Consider the following 16,952-nt stretch of genomic DNA (forward strand, 5'->3'; position numbering starts at 1 on the left):
CTTTCTTTTGCTTTGCCTAAGCTGCCACCAGAAGCTGGAGCCACCGTTAATAACCAGCCACTTTGCCCTACTTATTTTCCTAACAGGGTCAAATTCTACCACACATGCCACGTACTGTTTATTTCTGAAGGCCTCTAGCAAGCCAGCTGCCCTGCAATTCACTTTTCTCTACCACATATACATGAAACTGCATACCCTATGTCCCAATAAAACAGCTTTTAGACAGTCAGCAACACTTCAGTCACTACGTAATCAATTTAAATACTTGGATTTGATGCACCTTTTTCATAAACTTGGATATTTAACATGTTGTCTGTTTAACTACGCATGCAATCAAGGTTGCAAGAGATCTGTAATAATTTGTTTTGGGAATTAGCAAAAAAACCCAAACACTAGAAAAATATTTGGCACAGCTCTGTGCCCTAAAGTCCTGAAATATTTATGCTACTTGACCATAGGAGCTAGTACTGCCACCCTCACACATTCAAAAACCATGAGTCAGGCCCTAGAAATAAGGAGTGTTTTTTAATCTCACGATTTTAATGCCAAGATACACTCTGAGGTTTTGCTGGTGTTTTCAACTTACTTTTCTTGAATCTTCAATGCAACACCGAGAGATTATTTCGATGATTTATAAATTGAATCCAGATTTTGGTACAATCAATGCAAAGGATTGGGAGCTTAACAGCACCCTCCCACCGCTCGCCTCCCAAAAGTTCACAGTTACTGTGACACTCAAGAACAGCAATAGCAGAGTTACTCTGGGTTCCTCTATAAACTCGACTGGAGCAATCTTCCCATGGATCCCCCCCTTGGAAGGGCTACTTTAGGAATAGCACACTCTAGCATGTAGGAAGACAGCAAAAGAGGTCAAAGACAGCTATGGGTGGTCCTGAGTAATGTCCAGCTGGGGTTACTGGTGAGAATCTCATCTTCCTCCTCCTCATAGGATGACTGGCAAAACAAACTCAGCTCTGTTGTACTGCAGTGTTGCCCCTCTGATGATTTAGATTTTGGCTCTATTTTAGTCCAAGCCTTTCTGCAACAATTCAACCTTTATTCTTCCTCCCAGTGTAAAGAAAAGAAATGAGGATGGCCAAAGTGGCAATTTTTTGGGTGTTCTCTAACCAACACTTTGCTTTTAGACTGCATTTATTGCTGAACAGAGATCAACCCAAGGAAGTTGCTGCTTTCTTTACAAAGCAGTTTAACTGTATCATATTATAACAGCCTCACCAGCAAGTGAAACCTATCAAAATGGCCTGAAAGGCCTGAGGGAAGTGAGCTGCTACCATTGCCATGAGGTTGGGAGAGCAGCAGCGATCTTGTGGCAGGCTCCCTACCCTGAGACTGGGTAGAAAGAAACTGGAATATGTAGTTGGGTCTACACACCCAAGGTGGTCACACATCTGTCAGGAGACTGAAAGCCAGGAGACACCTCTAAACCCATACCACCACCTCCTAGACCTATTCTGCCACCTCCCATGTGACCCCAGCTACAGAATTTTCCCTGAAGAAGCCAGTAGCACTTTTTGGGCTGACAACCCAAAGCATGAGCATGCTGCTGACGATGCCTATGCTTGTTTACGAATCCAGAAATACCCAAGTGCTCTTTGCTGCATAAAATAACAACTTGTTTCTTGATGCTGAAGCATTTCCTGCAACTTTCTTTTATGATTAGACAGAAACCCAGTGCTGGGCACAGTAGAGCTAGAACATACGACAGTCTGGCAAAGACTGGCAGAGTAAGGAAAAACTGGAAGCTAGAGGATGTTTACCATGAAGTACTTATGCAACTCAAAACAGAGGCAAGATATCCCTATAAATACTTAACACCATCTGCAATACAGAGTCCAAAGCATTCATCAGTTATCATTTGGAGCTTTCTGACAAATATCCTATATATTTGATTTTAATAGTTTTGTTGGATTTTGTAGTTTGGGGGTCTTTTTGATACCCAGCTCTTATTATTCCCTTCATTCCTATCCCATCACACACTTTTCTGAACCCTAAATGCCACAAACAATAATGGCTTCTGAACAGCATTTCTCTTAATTAACTAACACCAAAAACACCTGGTAGACTTATTTCAGCAGTAAGACAGATGTCCTCAGGCTAAGGAAAGAAAGGGGGAGAAAACCAAAGGCAGTACAAATTGTATTCTTGCAAAACTCTACCTTCCTCTGTATGCTTAAAAAAAAAAAAAAAAAAAAAAAAAAAAAAACTCAAAACTATTTGGCAGAAACTCAAAAAATGGCACTAGAAAATCAACTCTGATTCAATTTGAGTGGTTAGCAACCTTAAATGCTAAAATGACATATTTCCTACCTCTGAATGCCTATTGTTATGCAGTATGTTTCCCAGAATTGATATAGCATTACATAAATGTCATCGCATCTAATTCTAAACTATTTACATGCCACCACTCTCAAGTTTATGCTTCCCCTGAAGCACAGCAATTACACATTCCACAAAGCTCATCTCTGTCCCCTTATTCTGGATAATATTTTTCCTCATAAGGTATCCCCTCTTGTGAGGTCTCACCTCACCCCCATATTCAGCCCCCCCTCCCAAGTAATACAGGAGTTTCTTTCAAGGGAATGAATCCATGCTCTAGGATAAAGGCTGACTTGTACTAGGCAGTTATCTCAGGGCAAAGCAGGACAGGAGAACCTCTACAAAACCTCATTTGGTACCCTGGGGATACATTCTTTGCTAAAGAGAGCCACAGAAGTCAGAGAGCATGAATGGGGTAACTACTGAGCTAACCAAAAAGGCATAGATTAGGCTATGCAATAAAATGACGTAGAGTTGTGCACACGGTGAGCAAGTGACAGAGGAAGCATTTGGAGTTACCAGAAGCACTTGAGGCACTCCATCCTGTTGATGAGGTCAGGAACTAATTGACGTCAATGGCTACAGTGTCCAAAATCATGTATTTGCACCCAACTCTCTCCATCACCATGCCAGAGCTGTCCCTTTTTGCAAGGAGGAAGAAGGGGATAAAAAACCCACAGCAGTTTAGCCTTCTCCAATAGCAGGAGGTTGCAAAGTAAAGCATCAACACGACTGGTTTGCCCTAAATCCTTACTCTGACTGCTGTAACCAGAGTTTCCTGTGAGCAATTTCCAGATATTTAATCCCACACCATTCAGGACAGAGTTATAAACTGATCTGGGCTGTCAAGTGCAACACCAGCAGTTTTCATCAGGTCAGGTATCAAAACAAATTAATGTCATTTGAAGTTTTAATAATCAGCACTTTCTACGTTTTAAAGTTCAAGTGTAGATGTGTCAATGGAAGAAAATACTCTCACAGAGGAGCTACTCAACCAGCCAGAGTATCACATTCCCTCTGATGTAAGAGGGATTGTGATACTTTTATCCAGGGAGATAGTGCAAGAATTAAAGTCTCCAACATTTAAGCTTTCCTCAAGGAAACCATCTTTAGGTTTTCATATTGAAAGTGAATTGCATGACATATACACAAAATTTATTCTTTCAGTCAAAAAACTACTCACCTGTATTTTGTTCATAATATTATTTTATAGTCAATAGTTCAGAAGAAAGAGTTTTGCAGAGGTACGCAGAAAAGGACCTGCTCTGAGGTAGTGATCTCTAGCTTGAGTGCAATAATTGCATATTGCAAAGAGACATAAGGGGATAGAGCATCTGTGCAGCATTTCCAGAGTAAGAGTAGTAAAACACCACCACATACCTAATATACAGACACTCCTCATCCCCAAATGCTACTACACCACTTGATTTAGCCCTATAGTTTTAGTGATGGAGACTGATTGGTCAAAAGTCTGTTTCTAATCTAGTTCTCAGGATGTCCAATATTTCTGCCAGCCAGTTCTCTTATGGCTAACGCATCTTTGAGACAAAAGTAGAAAGTAGGCTGGGAAAGGTTAATTGTCACCTCCAAGCAAGTCAATGTTTCTTCTGGTAACAACAGTTTGAAGACCCAACAATGCAGGGTGCTGAGCAGCAACGCACATCAACATAGGCTGAGCCTTAAGCAAGAGTCATCTCATGGAGGCAACATATATGTTTAAAAACACTTTTGCTCAAGTGTTTTTGCAGCAGCAAGGCTTGGGTTCTTAGCATTTACAGAATTACGCTCTATCTGCACAACAGCAAGATAATTTAATACACAAATTGAGTATGCCCTCAAAGGAGATTCATGTAAATCCTTGCTACAATGTCTTTTGCTTACAGACTATTACCAAAATACAACTGGAAAGTGGAGAGAATAGAATGTATCCATAGCTGACAAAAGCTAACGAGCATTCAGTGGCAGTTTTCACAGCTTATTACACTGACAGACATGTGCTAGCAAGCCTGGCTTCAGCACTTCTAGACTGTACTGTCCTCAATTATCTGTCCCCACCATTATGACAGCAGCCCCAGCTCCCATGGCCAAGCCTGCTGGGCTGAGTATGCCTCTGCTGCACCAGTCCCACCTACTATCCCAGCTCAGAGCACTGATGGAGAAAGTGTTTCATCCATGGAGCTGGCTTGGAGCTTTGACATGGAGATGCAAGCAGAAGTTTTCTTCTGCCAACCTTCTTCAGCCAGTGATTACCACTGACAGAGGGGTGGAGGCCAGTGAATATACCAGAAAAGTGTTAGGTATTACATGACCTTATTCCTATTTTAGTGAACTGCCAATGTTTTGGGTTCCCTCACCCCACACCCCACCTCACAACTCTGTGCATTAAGAAAAGATTCAGACAGGAATTTAGGCTGTCAGATGGGACTGGTGCTGCCTGCTCTCCAACCACTACTACTTCCTTTGTAAGGTTGACTGTGTCCCCTGGTCACTACCTACATTATATCTGATCAAGCCATGAATCCAGACAATCAGTCCCTCACACAGAACTAGTACAGTATCCCCTGAGGGTTACATATACTCTGCTTGTCAGAATGGGGGGATGCCTTTTCATACCTGAATGATTGCTAACAAGCCACCTTAGACACTAGGCAGAGAACACTTGTTAGGTCTGGACTCAAAACACTGATTTGATGAAGAGCTACAGAAAGCCAGCAGGAACAAAAGATAATTTACTCTACCAAGCTGCCTTTGATGTTTGAAGCTTTACAAGACTTCCATTTTTCTATCAGGCTAACAAAATCCAGTCCAACCCAACTTCCAAAAGCTCTCTTGACTTGTAGATTTCCACTGGTTTTTTTGTTGGGTTTTCTTTTCTCTCCTTTTAAAGGCATTAGATAAAGAAAAGTAGAACAGCACAGAAGGCATTGCTTAGATACACGAGCAAGTTGGAGACAAGCATGCCATTATTCTACCTCCCCGTGTCTTTCAAAACACAAAGCTAAGTCTAGAACCACAAAGAAAAGATGTAAAAATCACTGGCAAGGGAGCCTCACCATCCCCCCTCCAAAAAAAAACCCCAACAATTTTTGTCTTTTACTTCACAGGAAAGAAAGGTTTCACTTACTAGCTGCATTGGACTCAGAACTATGCCTGGCTTGTGCTGTATAAGATGTACATTAGAAAGAAAAAGTTTTAATAGCAGATGTAGTACAAACTTTGAGATTAAGCTGCTCTGTCTGACAGAAGGAGCATTTGTACAGCAAAGCTGATTCTTTTTAAGGGTTCTGAATTAAAATGTTCTATAGCTAGAGTTTCCACCAAGGTGATATAATCTTTTTTAATAAGAAAAAAATACATCTTTATTTAGATCTGCATTTTTTACATTTCCAGCATTTTGCCTTCCCTCTACAGAATTCCTTCTTAAAAATCTCAAATGCTATTACTATCAATACAACATCATGCTTAAGAGAGACACTTCAACCATTTTCTTCACAGATTTAATAAATTTTGCATGTAAGAATATCTAAAGATGATTTGATTACATTCATAAACAAAAAGCTTAACAAACAGGGAGTTTCACCCTCCTGAAATTGATACACTCTACATTAATCCAGGCTTAGCATCTGAATCACTATTCAGGTCTTTGAAAGAACTATGAAATAATTAACACAAAATAAGTGTTTCTGTTGCCTTCCCATGGTAAGTACTTTTATTCAATCACTTGTTAGGGAAAGAACTAGATACCACATTAGATCATTCCTTAATATAGACCTGGGTAAGCCAAGCTTCTTTCATATCCAGTTAACATGCAAACCATTTGACCTTTCCAACAGAACTACTAAAGACCTGGCACAATCCACTTAGCCTATGGGACTACACACAAGGCATTACATTTTACTTCAGGGCTTTATTATAGGCAGAGCTGACAACAATTACAAGAGTTCATACTTTCAAATACTTTCTACTATCTGATACCATTTTCTACTGCTTTTACTAAGCTTAACTGTTTAAGCTGAAGTTTCTACCGCAAGACTAACTCAGAATGAGAGAGATACTATAATAATAATAGTAATAGAAAAATATTATGGATTAGGCTACTTGAAATTGTCTGGCCCACATTAAAAGAAAAACCACCAGTCTCTTAAGGAATGCATAGCATCTTCCTGTTTTGAGTGAGGACTCAACACTTGGTACATCTTGAAGCTCAATAGTGTATAGGCAGAACAGTCACCCAGTTGTCATAGGATTATTAATTTCACTCCAAGTTTTCTGGTTTGTAACACACTAAAGACTTATTTTTACTTAGCAGGGAAAACAGTAATGACTGACAGCTGAGGTTTCTTTGTGCTCTGTGGCCTCTAACAATACTTTACACCATAACTACTGAGTATATTAAATGCGTGCAGCACCTATCTGCTTTGAGGGTGTGCATCATATGGTCTTCAATTTATAAAGTACTATTTTGTCCCCCTCCTACCTCTCTACCTGTGTCAGTGTACATAAGAGACTACGTGGTGGGAACTGCACTGGTGTCTTGAAGTGACAAAAGATGAGAAGCTACTATGTTGGGGACACCATCTCCAACAATCGACAGTATTGAAAGGCGAGTGATAAATGAAGCAGAAAAATGCAAAAAGAAGGTGGGAATACCCCTGTGCAGTGCTACGTAAGTCATTTAAGTGAGACATTTTACAGTCTGTCTTCCCAAATTAAAACCTTAGGTCTGTTCCACAGAAGTGTTTGGTGGCTACAAGGCACATGCAGCTGGCTGATACTTGAGTATCAGAGTAGCTCCTGCCCCTCCTCACAGCTGTACCAAACCTAGCAGCATCAATGTCTGGTTTCCCTCTTCCTCTATTTCCTCTTCCTACTTTTCCCTGAACTTCATTTCCATATGTATATAATTTTAAGCAAGTCATTAGAGAGGCTGCTCTTACAGCCCAAACATAGCACAAGCTCCTAAAGCTTTCCTTTTTTTCCCCTCTCCTCAAGAAGATGAGACTGATCTGTCACAGCACAGCATTACCAGCATGACCATGCTCCTGAAGAAAACTTTCAAGAACAGTTCCTGGAAGCAAACATAATTACAAACCTGATCTATCATCAGATTTGTCAGAGTACCACCACAGCCCTAATCTAGACCCATACAGCCCACAATCACCTACCACAATCACTCAGCAGTAGATCGTCTGCATTTAAACCAGGCTAGCAGAGCTAGTGACCCTCAACCTCTTACTCAGTATCACACATCAGAGCAGCAGGACAGTATAAACTCCTAAACACAAGCAAAGCTTTAAGTCAGCATGGTAACTGAAGCTACTTGCACCTCAAAGGACTCTGTGACCAAAGTTCATAGCCTTTTTCTTCCACCCATGTCAACACTTCTAAGATAGTACCTCTGCCACAAATTCAGCGTGAGGACCTCTCATAGTAAGGCAAACTGAACAGATACTTTTGTCATATTTTCTCAGCTTCCACTGACCTGAAGACTTGAGTCATTCAAAGACTCATGTAACACCAGCCTTAGCAGTGGCCTCCTTTCCCTCTGCCTCTATTCTTGTAACAGCCACCTATGGAAGTAAATGTACTTCTGTTTCTCATATTTGCTGAAACAGTCCTCAGCCTCTTTCTTTACTTTTGGCCACTGTCAGGAGGAATATCACCTTTCTCATATTTCCACTGTTTTAGGCACACAAGAGACAGTTTTCTCTCACACTTTCCCTTATATTGATAACTTATGAAATCTGTTCTGAAAAAGTCAAAACAAATGGAAAAAAAAAAAAAGCCAACAATGTTATCTCCTGGCTCCAAACCAAAGCCAAACAAACAAAGCTTTCAATAACATGTCTCTTCTCACAATGCTTTCTGATAGCTATCGGCCAATGAATAATGAGAAAAACAGTTACACTAAAAATAGCATCTCCAAATGGTGGGGAAGTTGACAGAAGTTGTCAGGCCTCCAGGGCCAGATACTCTCAAAAAAAACCCGATGCCTAATTTTTTTGCAGTTACTATTCAATAAATGGTCCTGCTTTTTGGCCTCTGGAAGTACTGCCAATTTTGCATATGCTCTGAACATCTAATCAGAGTTTATTTTTTCACTATATCTGTCTTTGAGAAGTGGACACTGAAGAGAAATACTTTTGTTTTTCTATCATGAAATATTTAGTTTCTACTCCTCATACTGTAACTAAACTGTCACTTATAAGGGGAAAAAGAGTTACCAGCATTTTTTAATGTAAAAAGAGTATGTTTACACATAACATCAGATATCCCTCAGCTACAAGCTCTTTGGTTCCTTTTTTTCCCCGTGTACAGCCGGCTTCAGTTCTGGGGGAATGACATCAATAGAGGAACTATTTTAAAACAAGTTAGCTTCCTACTTGGTCTGAGTAGGTTGTCTGACAAATAAGGTCATGAACAGATGAGATGCAGACACTTTTCTTCCGCCTCCTCTCCCCCATGCCATCCCTTCTTCCCAACCCCACTCCAGTGACGGCCTTCATGCTTTAAACTGCAGAGCAGAGTAGACAAGGGATGGAAAACAAATGGCCAGGGAAAATATAGCCCTTTTCCCAATTTTCAGCACAAAGAGGTTAAACAGTGGTGGGAAAAGAAACAATCAGGAAATTACATATGTACCCACTGATCTCTTTCCTTCTTCAAGTTAAACTGAGGAGCTCTCTAAAGGACAATGTTGCTTGCAGGCAACTACACAAACTCTGAAGCACTAACCAACACTCTTAGGACTTCCAGAAAATTCACTCATATTAAACCACTTGTGCAGCTGGGAGCTTTGTGCTCAGTTCCCAAAGAAAAACTGCTCCTTCAGGAATTGGTGTGGAGAGGATACAGACTGGTAGCTCGTTTGTCATTCTCAGTATTTTTTTCAGTAAACTGTATCTTGTAAACAGAATTAAACAGAATAGAGTAACACTTCTTGCTTTATGCCTTGGCTAATCCCATCCATTTCATAATCACTGATAGCTCCCTGTAAAAGACAGCATTTATCGCCCCACAAGCAGGATCAGCCGGTAACCGCTGTGACCTCTGCTGGTGTCTCTGACCTTGCACCAGGAAGTTGCAGTAGTGGAATACATCTTCTGCTGTATTTTGTGCAAACCATCACAATTCAGTAGCAAATTAAACCAGCACAGCAATGCCAGCAGCTGCCAGTTAGGGCTTAGTTAGTAGCTTCCAGGATGAAGCATAAAGTTACTGACACAATTATCACTGGCCAGGCCAGCAGTTGTTCTAGTGTTTCTCTCCTATTTCACATGCCTTCTTGAAAGTCTATTTCCCCAGTCCCCCACTGCAATAAATTATTTCATACTTACACAAAACTTGATTTTACTAGAAATGACATGTATGGCTTAATAAAATAATTCACACAAACACAAGGGCAAAAAACTCAGCCAGACTCTAGTCAATCAAAGCTGACATGCTCTATCTAGGTCCATTGAAAGTATCATTTTCCTTTATTTTCTCCTCATTAATATTATTTTTACAGATGTTAATGACTTCAAAATAGATTGCTTCCAAATATTAAGAAGGTCAAAGGCCAAACCCCTGAATAAGGAAATACTGTGCAGAACCAATCATACATGCTCCATCCACACAGACAACTTGCTGGATAACCATGTATGTACCTGGGCAGGAAGGAAGGAAAGAGTGAGAGCAGAGGAGACAATTCCACTGATAGTGACCTCCTGATACACCAGCATAAAGAATGTCAGTATGTTCAAGTGAGCACATGCATTCCCTACTTCATCCCAAGGTGGGCTGCTCTTTCACCTCCTCCTTGGGTGTGCTACTTGCTGACAGATTCTTTATCATGAGTCTTCAACCAACTGTAAGCTTGCAATAACACCACAGAAAACCATACTTGAAACAGATGAAATAATGAAACTGAAAAACTACAAAAAGAAGCAGCTATGTTTAAGGGGTTTATTTTAGTTTGTTTGGTTTGGGTTTTTTTGAAAAGGCAAAGTGACCAGTAAAACAGGAAGAAGCTAGCAGGGGAGGGACCCCACACCGAAAGGAGTTGCAATAGAAAAACAGAGCTGTCAGTCAGGTCAAGCAATTCAAGGTGACCGTATTCTATTTAATCCTTACAGGAGAAGAAAGACAAATAGCAAAATATCTTCTAAAGAGAGATGACTAGAGCTGCCACCAGGATTGAACAAAAAAAGGTAACTTTTAAATACAAGAAAACATGCTATGTATTGCATTAGGTGGTCGGGTATATATTGCATATAGGCTACATTACTGTTCAAACTATAGTTTCACTTCAGTATTTCCTTGTTTCTAGCAGCAAATACTGCCACAAAACAGAGACAAACACTGTTTAGAGACCGCATGACAAAAATTTTGATAGGCTACAAACATTTCAATCGCACATTTAGAACAAATATTTAAACCTCTCATAGGTCATCATAATATAATGAATACATCATCAATACCAAACACCATTTATTTCAACCTGGAGAGGAAAGCAGTTTTGACAATTCTAATGCTACAGAATCGCAGAATAAACTAGGTTGGAAAGGACCTTGAAGATCATCTAGTTCAACCATTAACCTAACATTGACCGTTCCCAACTACACCATATCCCTCAGCACTATGTCAACCCAACTCTTAAACACCTCCAGGGATGGGGACTCCACCACCTCCCTGGGCAGCCCATTCCAACACCCAACAACCCCTTCTGTAAAGAAATGCTTCCTAATATCCAGTCTAAACCTTCCCTGGCGCAACTTGAGGCCATTACCTCTTGTTCTATCGCTTTCTACTTGGTTCAAGGGACTCATCCCTAGCTCTCTGCAACCTCCTTTCAGGTAGCTGTAGAGGGTGATGAAGTCTCCCCTCAGCCTCCTCTTCTCCAGACTAAACACCCCCAGTTCCCTCAGCTGCTCCCCGTACGACCTGTGCTCCAGACCCTGCACCAGCTCCGTTGCCCTTCTCTGGACACGCTCGAGTCATTCAATGTCCTTTTTGTAGTGAGGGGCCCAAAACTCAACACAGGAATCGAGGGGCGGCCCCACCAGCGCCGAGTACAGGGGTAAGATCCCTTCCCTGTCCCTGCTGGCCACGCTATTGCTAACACAAGCCAGGATGCCATTGGCCTTCTTGGCCCCCTGGGCACACTGCTGGCTCATCTAAAGAAGTGTGTATTGTTTTAAAAGCTACTGTGCTGCACATAAACAACACAGACTATGTTGTAGATATCACTAACACCAAATTCTGTAGATATAATACTTACCATGGCCAAGAACCACTCTAGGAATCCTATCTAGCAGTGTGCTTGGATTACTTTATCTCCAAAACTGCATTTTTTTTTTAATTCTAATTCAGCAGAAGAAACAAACTCTTGCACAAACAAGTCTAGAAGGCAAAGATCTTTTGAGTTCAGACCAATGTTATACCCAAACGGGACATATCCCTAGCACCAGTAGGATTTGTCCAAGACCACCAATCTACATGGATATCAGCAATAGGAGATCCCTTATTATCGGAATCATGATTAAAAAAAAATAATTCAGCTGCAATTATTTTGGTCCAACAGTCCTTTCTGAATGAGCTTGGTGTTTAGCAGAACATCCTGCAACTTGGAAATAAATTTTGTTTGGAAATATTTGAGAAACAAGGAGGACCCATGATGTAATTCTTGAGGTTCAGCCAGCACTCTAAGTGTTGGGACAATGCCTCCCAAATCTGCCAGGTAGAGACGGAGATGCCTATTACCTATTGCCTATTATTATCATATGAAGGCAATCACGTTATGGCAAACACCATTTCACATGACTACATATATTACAGATGGATACATAGACATTAAGCTTTTTCTTCCATAGGGAAAGAGTCTGATTCTTAGTATTTTCCTACAATAGCTAGCAGAAAATAAATAACCTTGCTTCTCAGTAATTTGTCCTTATCTGCTCTAGCTTTCACTTTTTTTAGTTTGGCATTACAACATAGGTCTTGAAGGAATAAGGAGAACAGTTGCTTCTTTAATTAACATAAAATGCCGTGAGCAAAAAGAACAGCAACTTGAAATAATCTAAGTTTGCATACCTCGGCTCCAGTAATTTCCACCTTCTTCACTGCAGGCTAACTGGTCACAGTTTGCAATCTCTCGTTATACAAGTACCACCACAGAATAAACTACCCGGAAGCCCTACAGTACAGTTACATGTGGTAGCCTGAGCCACTTTAACACTTGGCTGTTAATAAAAGATGTAGATCTACCACCCCAACGCACCCATTATTCCTGATTGAAGAGTAAAGATCAAATTGGTTTGCTTTCAGAGCAGCTTTCTTCCCACTAATCCCTCTTCCTCTAGAGCCATACTCTCCACCACACTCCCATCACCACTCCCACTGTGTGGGATTCATCAGATTCCCAGTATTGAATTCCTGACCTGTGTAATGGCACTCTGCAGGGCTCACACAGGTGCCTCTGCAAGGTAAGGAGGATGACTGTGAAAAGCCACCCTGCCGAAGTCCAGCCAGATACAAGTATACACAACAAGTACCACATGCATTTTTGTTGTACTGATTTATGCCACTAACTATAAGGCTGTATCCCCAACATCACATATGTTACTTACCATGAAATGTGTACAGCTCTACAAGTATATGTAGCAACTTTAAAGCACTAACAGAGTTATAGTGACTGACATAACCCTGCAGTAACTGTTGCTATTGGTTATGCTGTTGCAACTAGTCTACAATATGTTTATGAAAAAAATCAAATGTTAGTGCCCTGTTACACCATGGCTGACGTTAAGAATTTCAATTGAAAAAGAAAACAGGCCTGTTTTACCTTATGGAGCCAATAAGGAATACACCCATTCAAACCACACTTCATACAAAGCCAGATGACTTAATAAAAAATTTCTCCAAGGAAATATATGAGATCCTAATTTGTTCAAATAATTAGTAAAAAGAGATTAGCTTTTCAGATAAACAGCTTTAGAAACCAGTATATTTTCTGTGCTTTGTAAACTGTACTTTATTTGAACTTAATTTCAAGGAGTTTAAACTAAAGCAGGAAATTAGCCCTCAGCCACGCAGCCAGATTCATCCTCAGCATCTAGAGGACAAATTCAAAACAAACCCAAAAAAGTCCTCCTTGCCAAAGAATATAATTCTGCTGCCTCATTACTGTTTTGCTAAAATAATTTAATTAGCAGTCTTCAGATTCAGGAAGGCATTTATGCTTCATGAGGACAAGAAGGTCTTGGAAGGGGGCGGGGGGGGAGGTGCATAGTACGCGCTGTTCTAGCATACCAGGAACACGGTATTGAATTCTTCCAGCTATTGGGCCAAAGCTGGATTGGCATACCAGAACTAAGCACTTTTTTAATCCAAGGGGGGGTGGGGAGAAGCACCAGGCAGTCTAATATTTGCATACTCTTAACTGCAAGTAAGAAGAAACAGTTCAGCTGAGGAACAGGGCTGAGGTATAATAGGTGAATTGGATATTATGCTTCCCCCTGCCATGCACAAATTAAACTCCTAAAACCACCCAGGTCCCCATCTTTCACTACATTCTGCTCTTGTGGGTGCTGACATTTGTCATTAGCAAATTCCATAACTGAGGCTTTTATATATAGCTATTCAGGCCAATTCCCCTAGGCTACTCCATGCAACAGCATATTTGATTCCTGCAATAAAATAGTAGTCTGGGCTAATTTCAGCATATGTTTCCTCTTTAGAAACTTTTAGATGGGAAGACTGCTTACAGCAGGACTGAAACTCTAGACCTCCAGGACAGCAGACAGCCCTACAAAACTGTACTACCCTTTCCTAAAACTAGCTGTTTGCTATGTTTACTGCCTACAGCACTTAATTGTTCATCAGTACCATGCACAAGTACCCTTCACAGGCAAGAGCCTATGCTTTTGCAAATCCTTGTCATGAAAGCCCTTCTACCATCAAATCAGAAGAGCACTATCCACAGCCCCAGTTCAAATTTCTCATTAGCGTAGGAGTGATCAGCTACTGAACAAGAAACTGAATTGCAGTTTAGCTTGAAAGCCCCTGGAATTTAGGAATAAACCGGTCCTCATCTCCTTTTTGGCTCAATATCAACTGTATTCATCTGTACACAGGCATTTCTACAGCTCTACAGTCCATTTTAGCCACATAATAATTTTGCAGAGCCAAACTGTATTTTAACTTCACCAGCATAATCCACAGGTGGATAGGATAAGCCAAGTCTAAATGAACTGGCAGAGTTTGAATCGCTAGTTGAGATTAGCTAAAAATATTGCCATGATGCATAAACCCAAATAGAAACCTGTTCCGTCTCCCAGGGCAGTATCAATTCTGCAGTCCCAACAGGTGTAAAAAATAATTCATCTTTGTCACTAAACTATAGGAATATCCAGGAGGGGGAGGAAAACTGTTGGCAGAGAAGGGGCCATTTGTACATAAACGCTTCCATGCTGCAAATCAGGTTTAAAGGTGCCAGAGTACAGAGCCATCAGAAGCCAGTTTCTTCACCCAGACATTTCCAGTGATTCTGTAAATTCAATACTGCTAAGTTTGTCCCTATATTTTGTATGTGAAGTGCTTCAGCTGCCTGAGGAAGGCTTTGAAATTCAGCCCACACTGAAAGATGAGCCTTCCCTGAAAACGTGGTTTTAAAGTAGGAAACTAGCTAGATACTGCCTGGGTACAAAGATCATATTTGTTTTGACTTAGTTCCTCCAATCCTTTGAATACCAGTTCAGAGCACATACTCTATAAAACTCTCATGAGAAACTGGCACATTCACTCAGGCATATATTGATGAACTGCTATTTACAACTACTGTCATTTAAGTGCCTTTTAATTCTAAATAGTGGAACTTGCAAGAACAGACATAAGAAGACCCTCAAGCTGCTAAGAGCTGCTGAATAAACAAGGGTAATATGAGTGATTTTTTTTCCCCACTGCCTCCCATTTGAACTGCATCGGTTTAGCCACACACAGAAAACTGCCTGTTTCCTGCCTGCCTCCAACCTCTGCATCTCTGTTTTCTGGGTGGGAGCAGGGAGGGGAATTCAAGGCTGGTTTATTTTGTTTGTTGCATAAATAAATGCAGATAAAACAACCATTTCAAATGAACATGTCCTTCCTAAGGCAATTTTGTTGCAGTCTTCAGACAATAAAGAAAATTTATTTTCCCAGTTTACCCACTCCCAACCCCCTTCATGCCACAGTGCAAGTTGAGTTGCAGCATCTGTAATTAATGACTTTCATACTTATGTCTGAAGGTTGCAGGTTGGCCACAGCATAACAGATACCCACATGCAGGCAAAGAGGAAAATGCACTTACCCGAGAGATAGACAGAGGCATGTTGAAATCCTTGCCCCCTTGGAGTCTGAAACCCCAAGGAGCTGGGCCGACCAAAGAAACGCTGTAGTTGCTCATGATGTTTAGTATTCAAGGATCAATCCCAAAGAACTGATGCCTGCAGAAGAGGATTAGAGTTTTACTTTAAAGATGATAAAACCAAAAGGCACTGCCTACCATTTTGGAAACGTTCTTTCTTTGTCTGTGCTCCCCTCCATAGTTTAAAAACAGACAAAACCACCACACCAAATCTGTCATTACTTGTGCTTTTATTCTTCATGTGTTGTTTTCCTCCATAGCTTAGGATGAAACATAACTAGGGAACTGTTAACATGGATTTGGGACTTTCAGAACTTCTGGTGCTGAGCTGTTTGACAAGTACTTCTTACTAAGAGAATACTGGGGGGAGGCGGGGAAGGGGACACCCGGCATTAAAGCTCATCTTAAAAAAAACAGTCAATGTTGAGACAAGCATGAATTAATAGTATCCCTTTAATCCAAGTATGGAAGAAATTAGCACTACTGACACATTCATTTCTAACAAAAATTAATATCATATGCTGCCATGTCATCAGCTCAGAGCTTGTTTCTAAACACATTATGCCCTGACAGTTTCAAAATGATGTCAAAATATCACAACTCTGAAGTTAATTTGAAGAAAATAAAATCCCTGTGACTTTTTTATTTTTATAGCATAGCTTCATATTGGTAGAACAATGCTACAGACAAAACAGACATTAAAACCAACCCTCAAATAAAAGCTGTGAACTAAAGTGAAATACCCACAGCCACAACTCAATGCTGAGGAAGCAAAACCCAATCATCTCCCTCCCCACAATATGTGGGCAACAAATTACCTTTAAAAGGCAACCGAGGCACTCAATTGCCGATCAGCGTCAAAGGTAAGGGCTTCAGTTTCACCTCAGATAAGTAATGTTACAATGACATCTTAGGTAGTGGATGCTATTTTTGTACGGTTGAAGCCAGGCAGGAGCACACCAGGGTGGACTGGTGTAAGAATACACCGAGGCACAGCCAGATGCCATACTTGTATAGGGACATTTAAGGTGGACCTTCAGTCAAGCAGAAGCAAGTGGGTTTCAAACCCCACCAAGCTCCACAAAGCCCGTTTTGAGCTGTTCATACACTGTGGGGTGGGGTGTGTTATTTTTTTGGAGGCAGTGGATTTTTGCAAATGCAGTCCACCCTCACGGGCCATCAGAGTGGGGCTGTCACACAGACCCTGCCAGTGCAGGGATGGACATTTAAT

The 16,952-nt window shown here is 40.9% G+C and overlaps 1 protein-coding gene across 7 annotated transcripts in view; it reads right to left on the reverse strand.

Moving 5' to 3' along the window:
* PDLIM5 (PDZ and LIM domain 5) overlaps positions 1–16,688 on the reverse strand; it is a 130,044-nt gene extending 113,356 nt beyond the window's left edge. For 2 of the 7 annotated variants that reach the window (XM_026847630.1, XM_026847628.1), the window contains exons 1-2: positions 16,540–16,684; positions 15,665–15,800 (exon numbers count right to left, since the gene is read on the reverse strand). In XM_026847630.1, coding sequence (XP_026703431.1) covers positions 15,665–15,760 — 96 coding nt within the window. In that variant the 5' untranslated portion in view covers positions 15,761–15,800; positions 16,540–16,684. Of the gene's footprint in view, positions 1–15,664; positions 15,801–16,539 lie in introns of all 7 variants that reach the window. The other 5 variants (XM_026847631.1, XM_026847629.1, XM_026847632.1 and 2 more) reach the window with 4 other exon arrangements.
* Between the last annotated feature and the right edge of the window lie 264 nt (positions 16,689–16,952).

The sequence above is a fragment of the Athene cunicularia genome, assembly GCF_003259725.1.
Source record: "Athene cunicularia isolate RWA chromosome 4 unlocalized genomic scaffold, athCun1 chr4_part2, whole genome shotgun sequence".
In the NCBI taxonomy this organism is placed as follows: domain Eukaryota; kingdom Metazoa; phylum Chordata; class Aves; order Strigiformes; family Strigidae; genus Athene; species Athene cunicularia.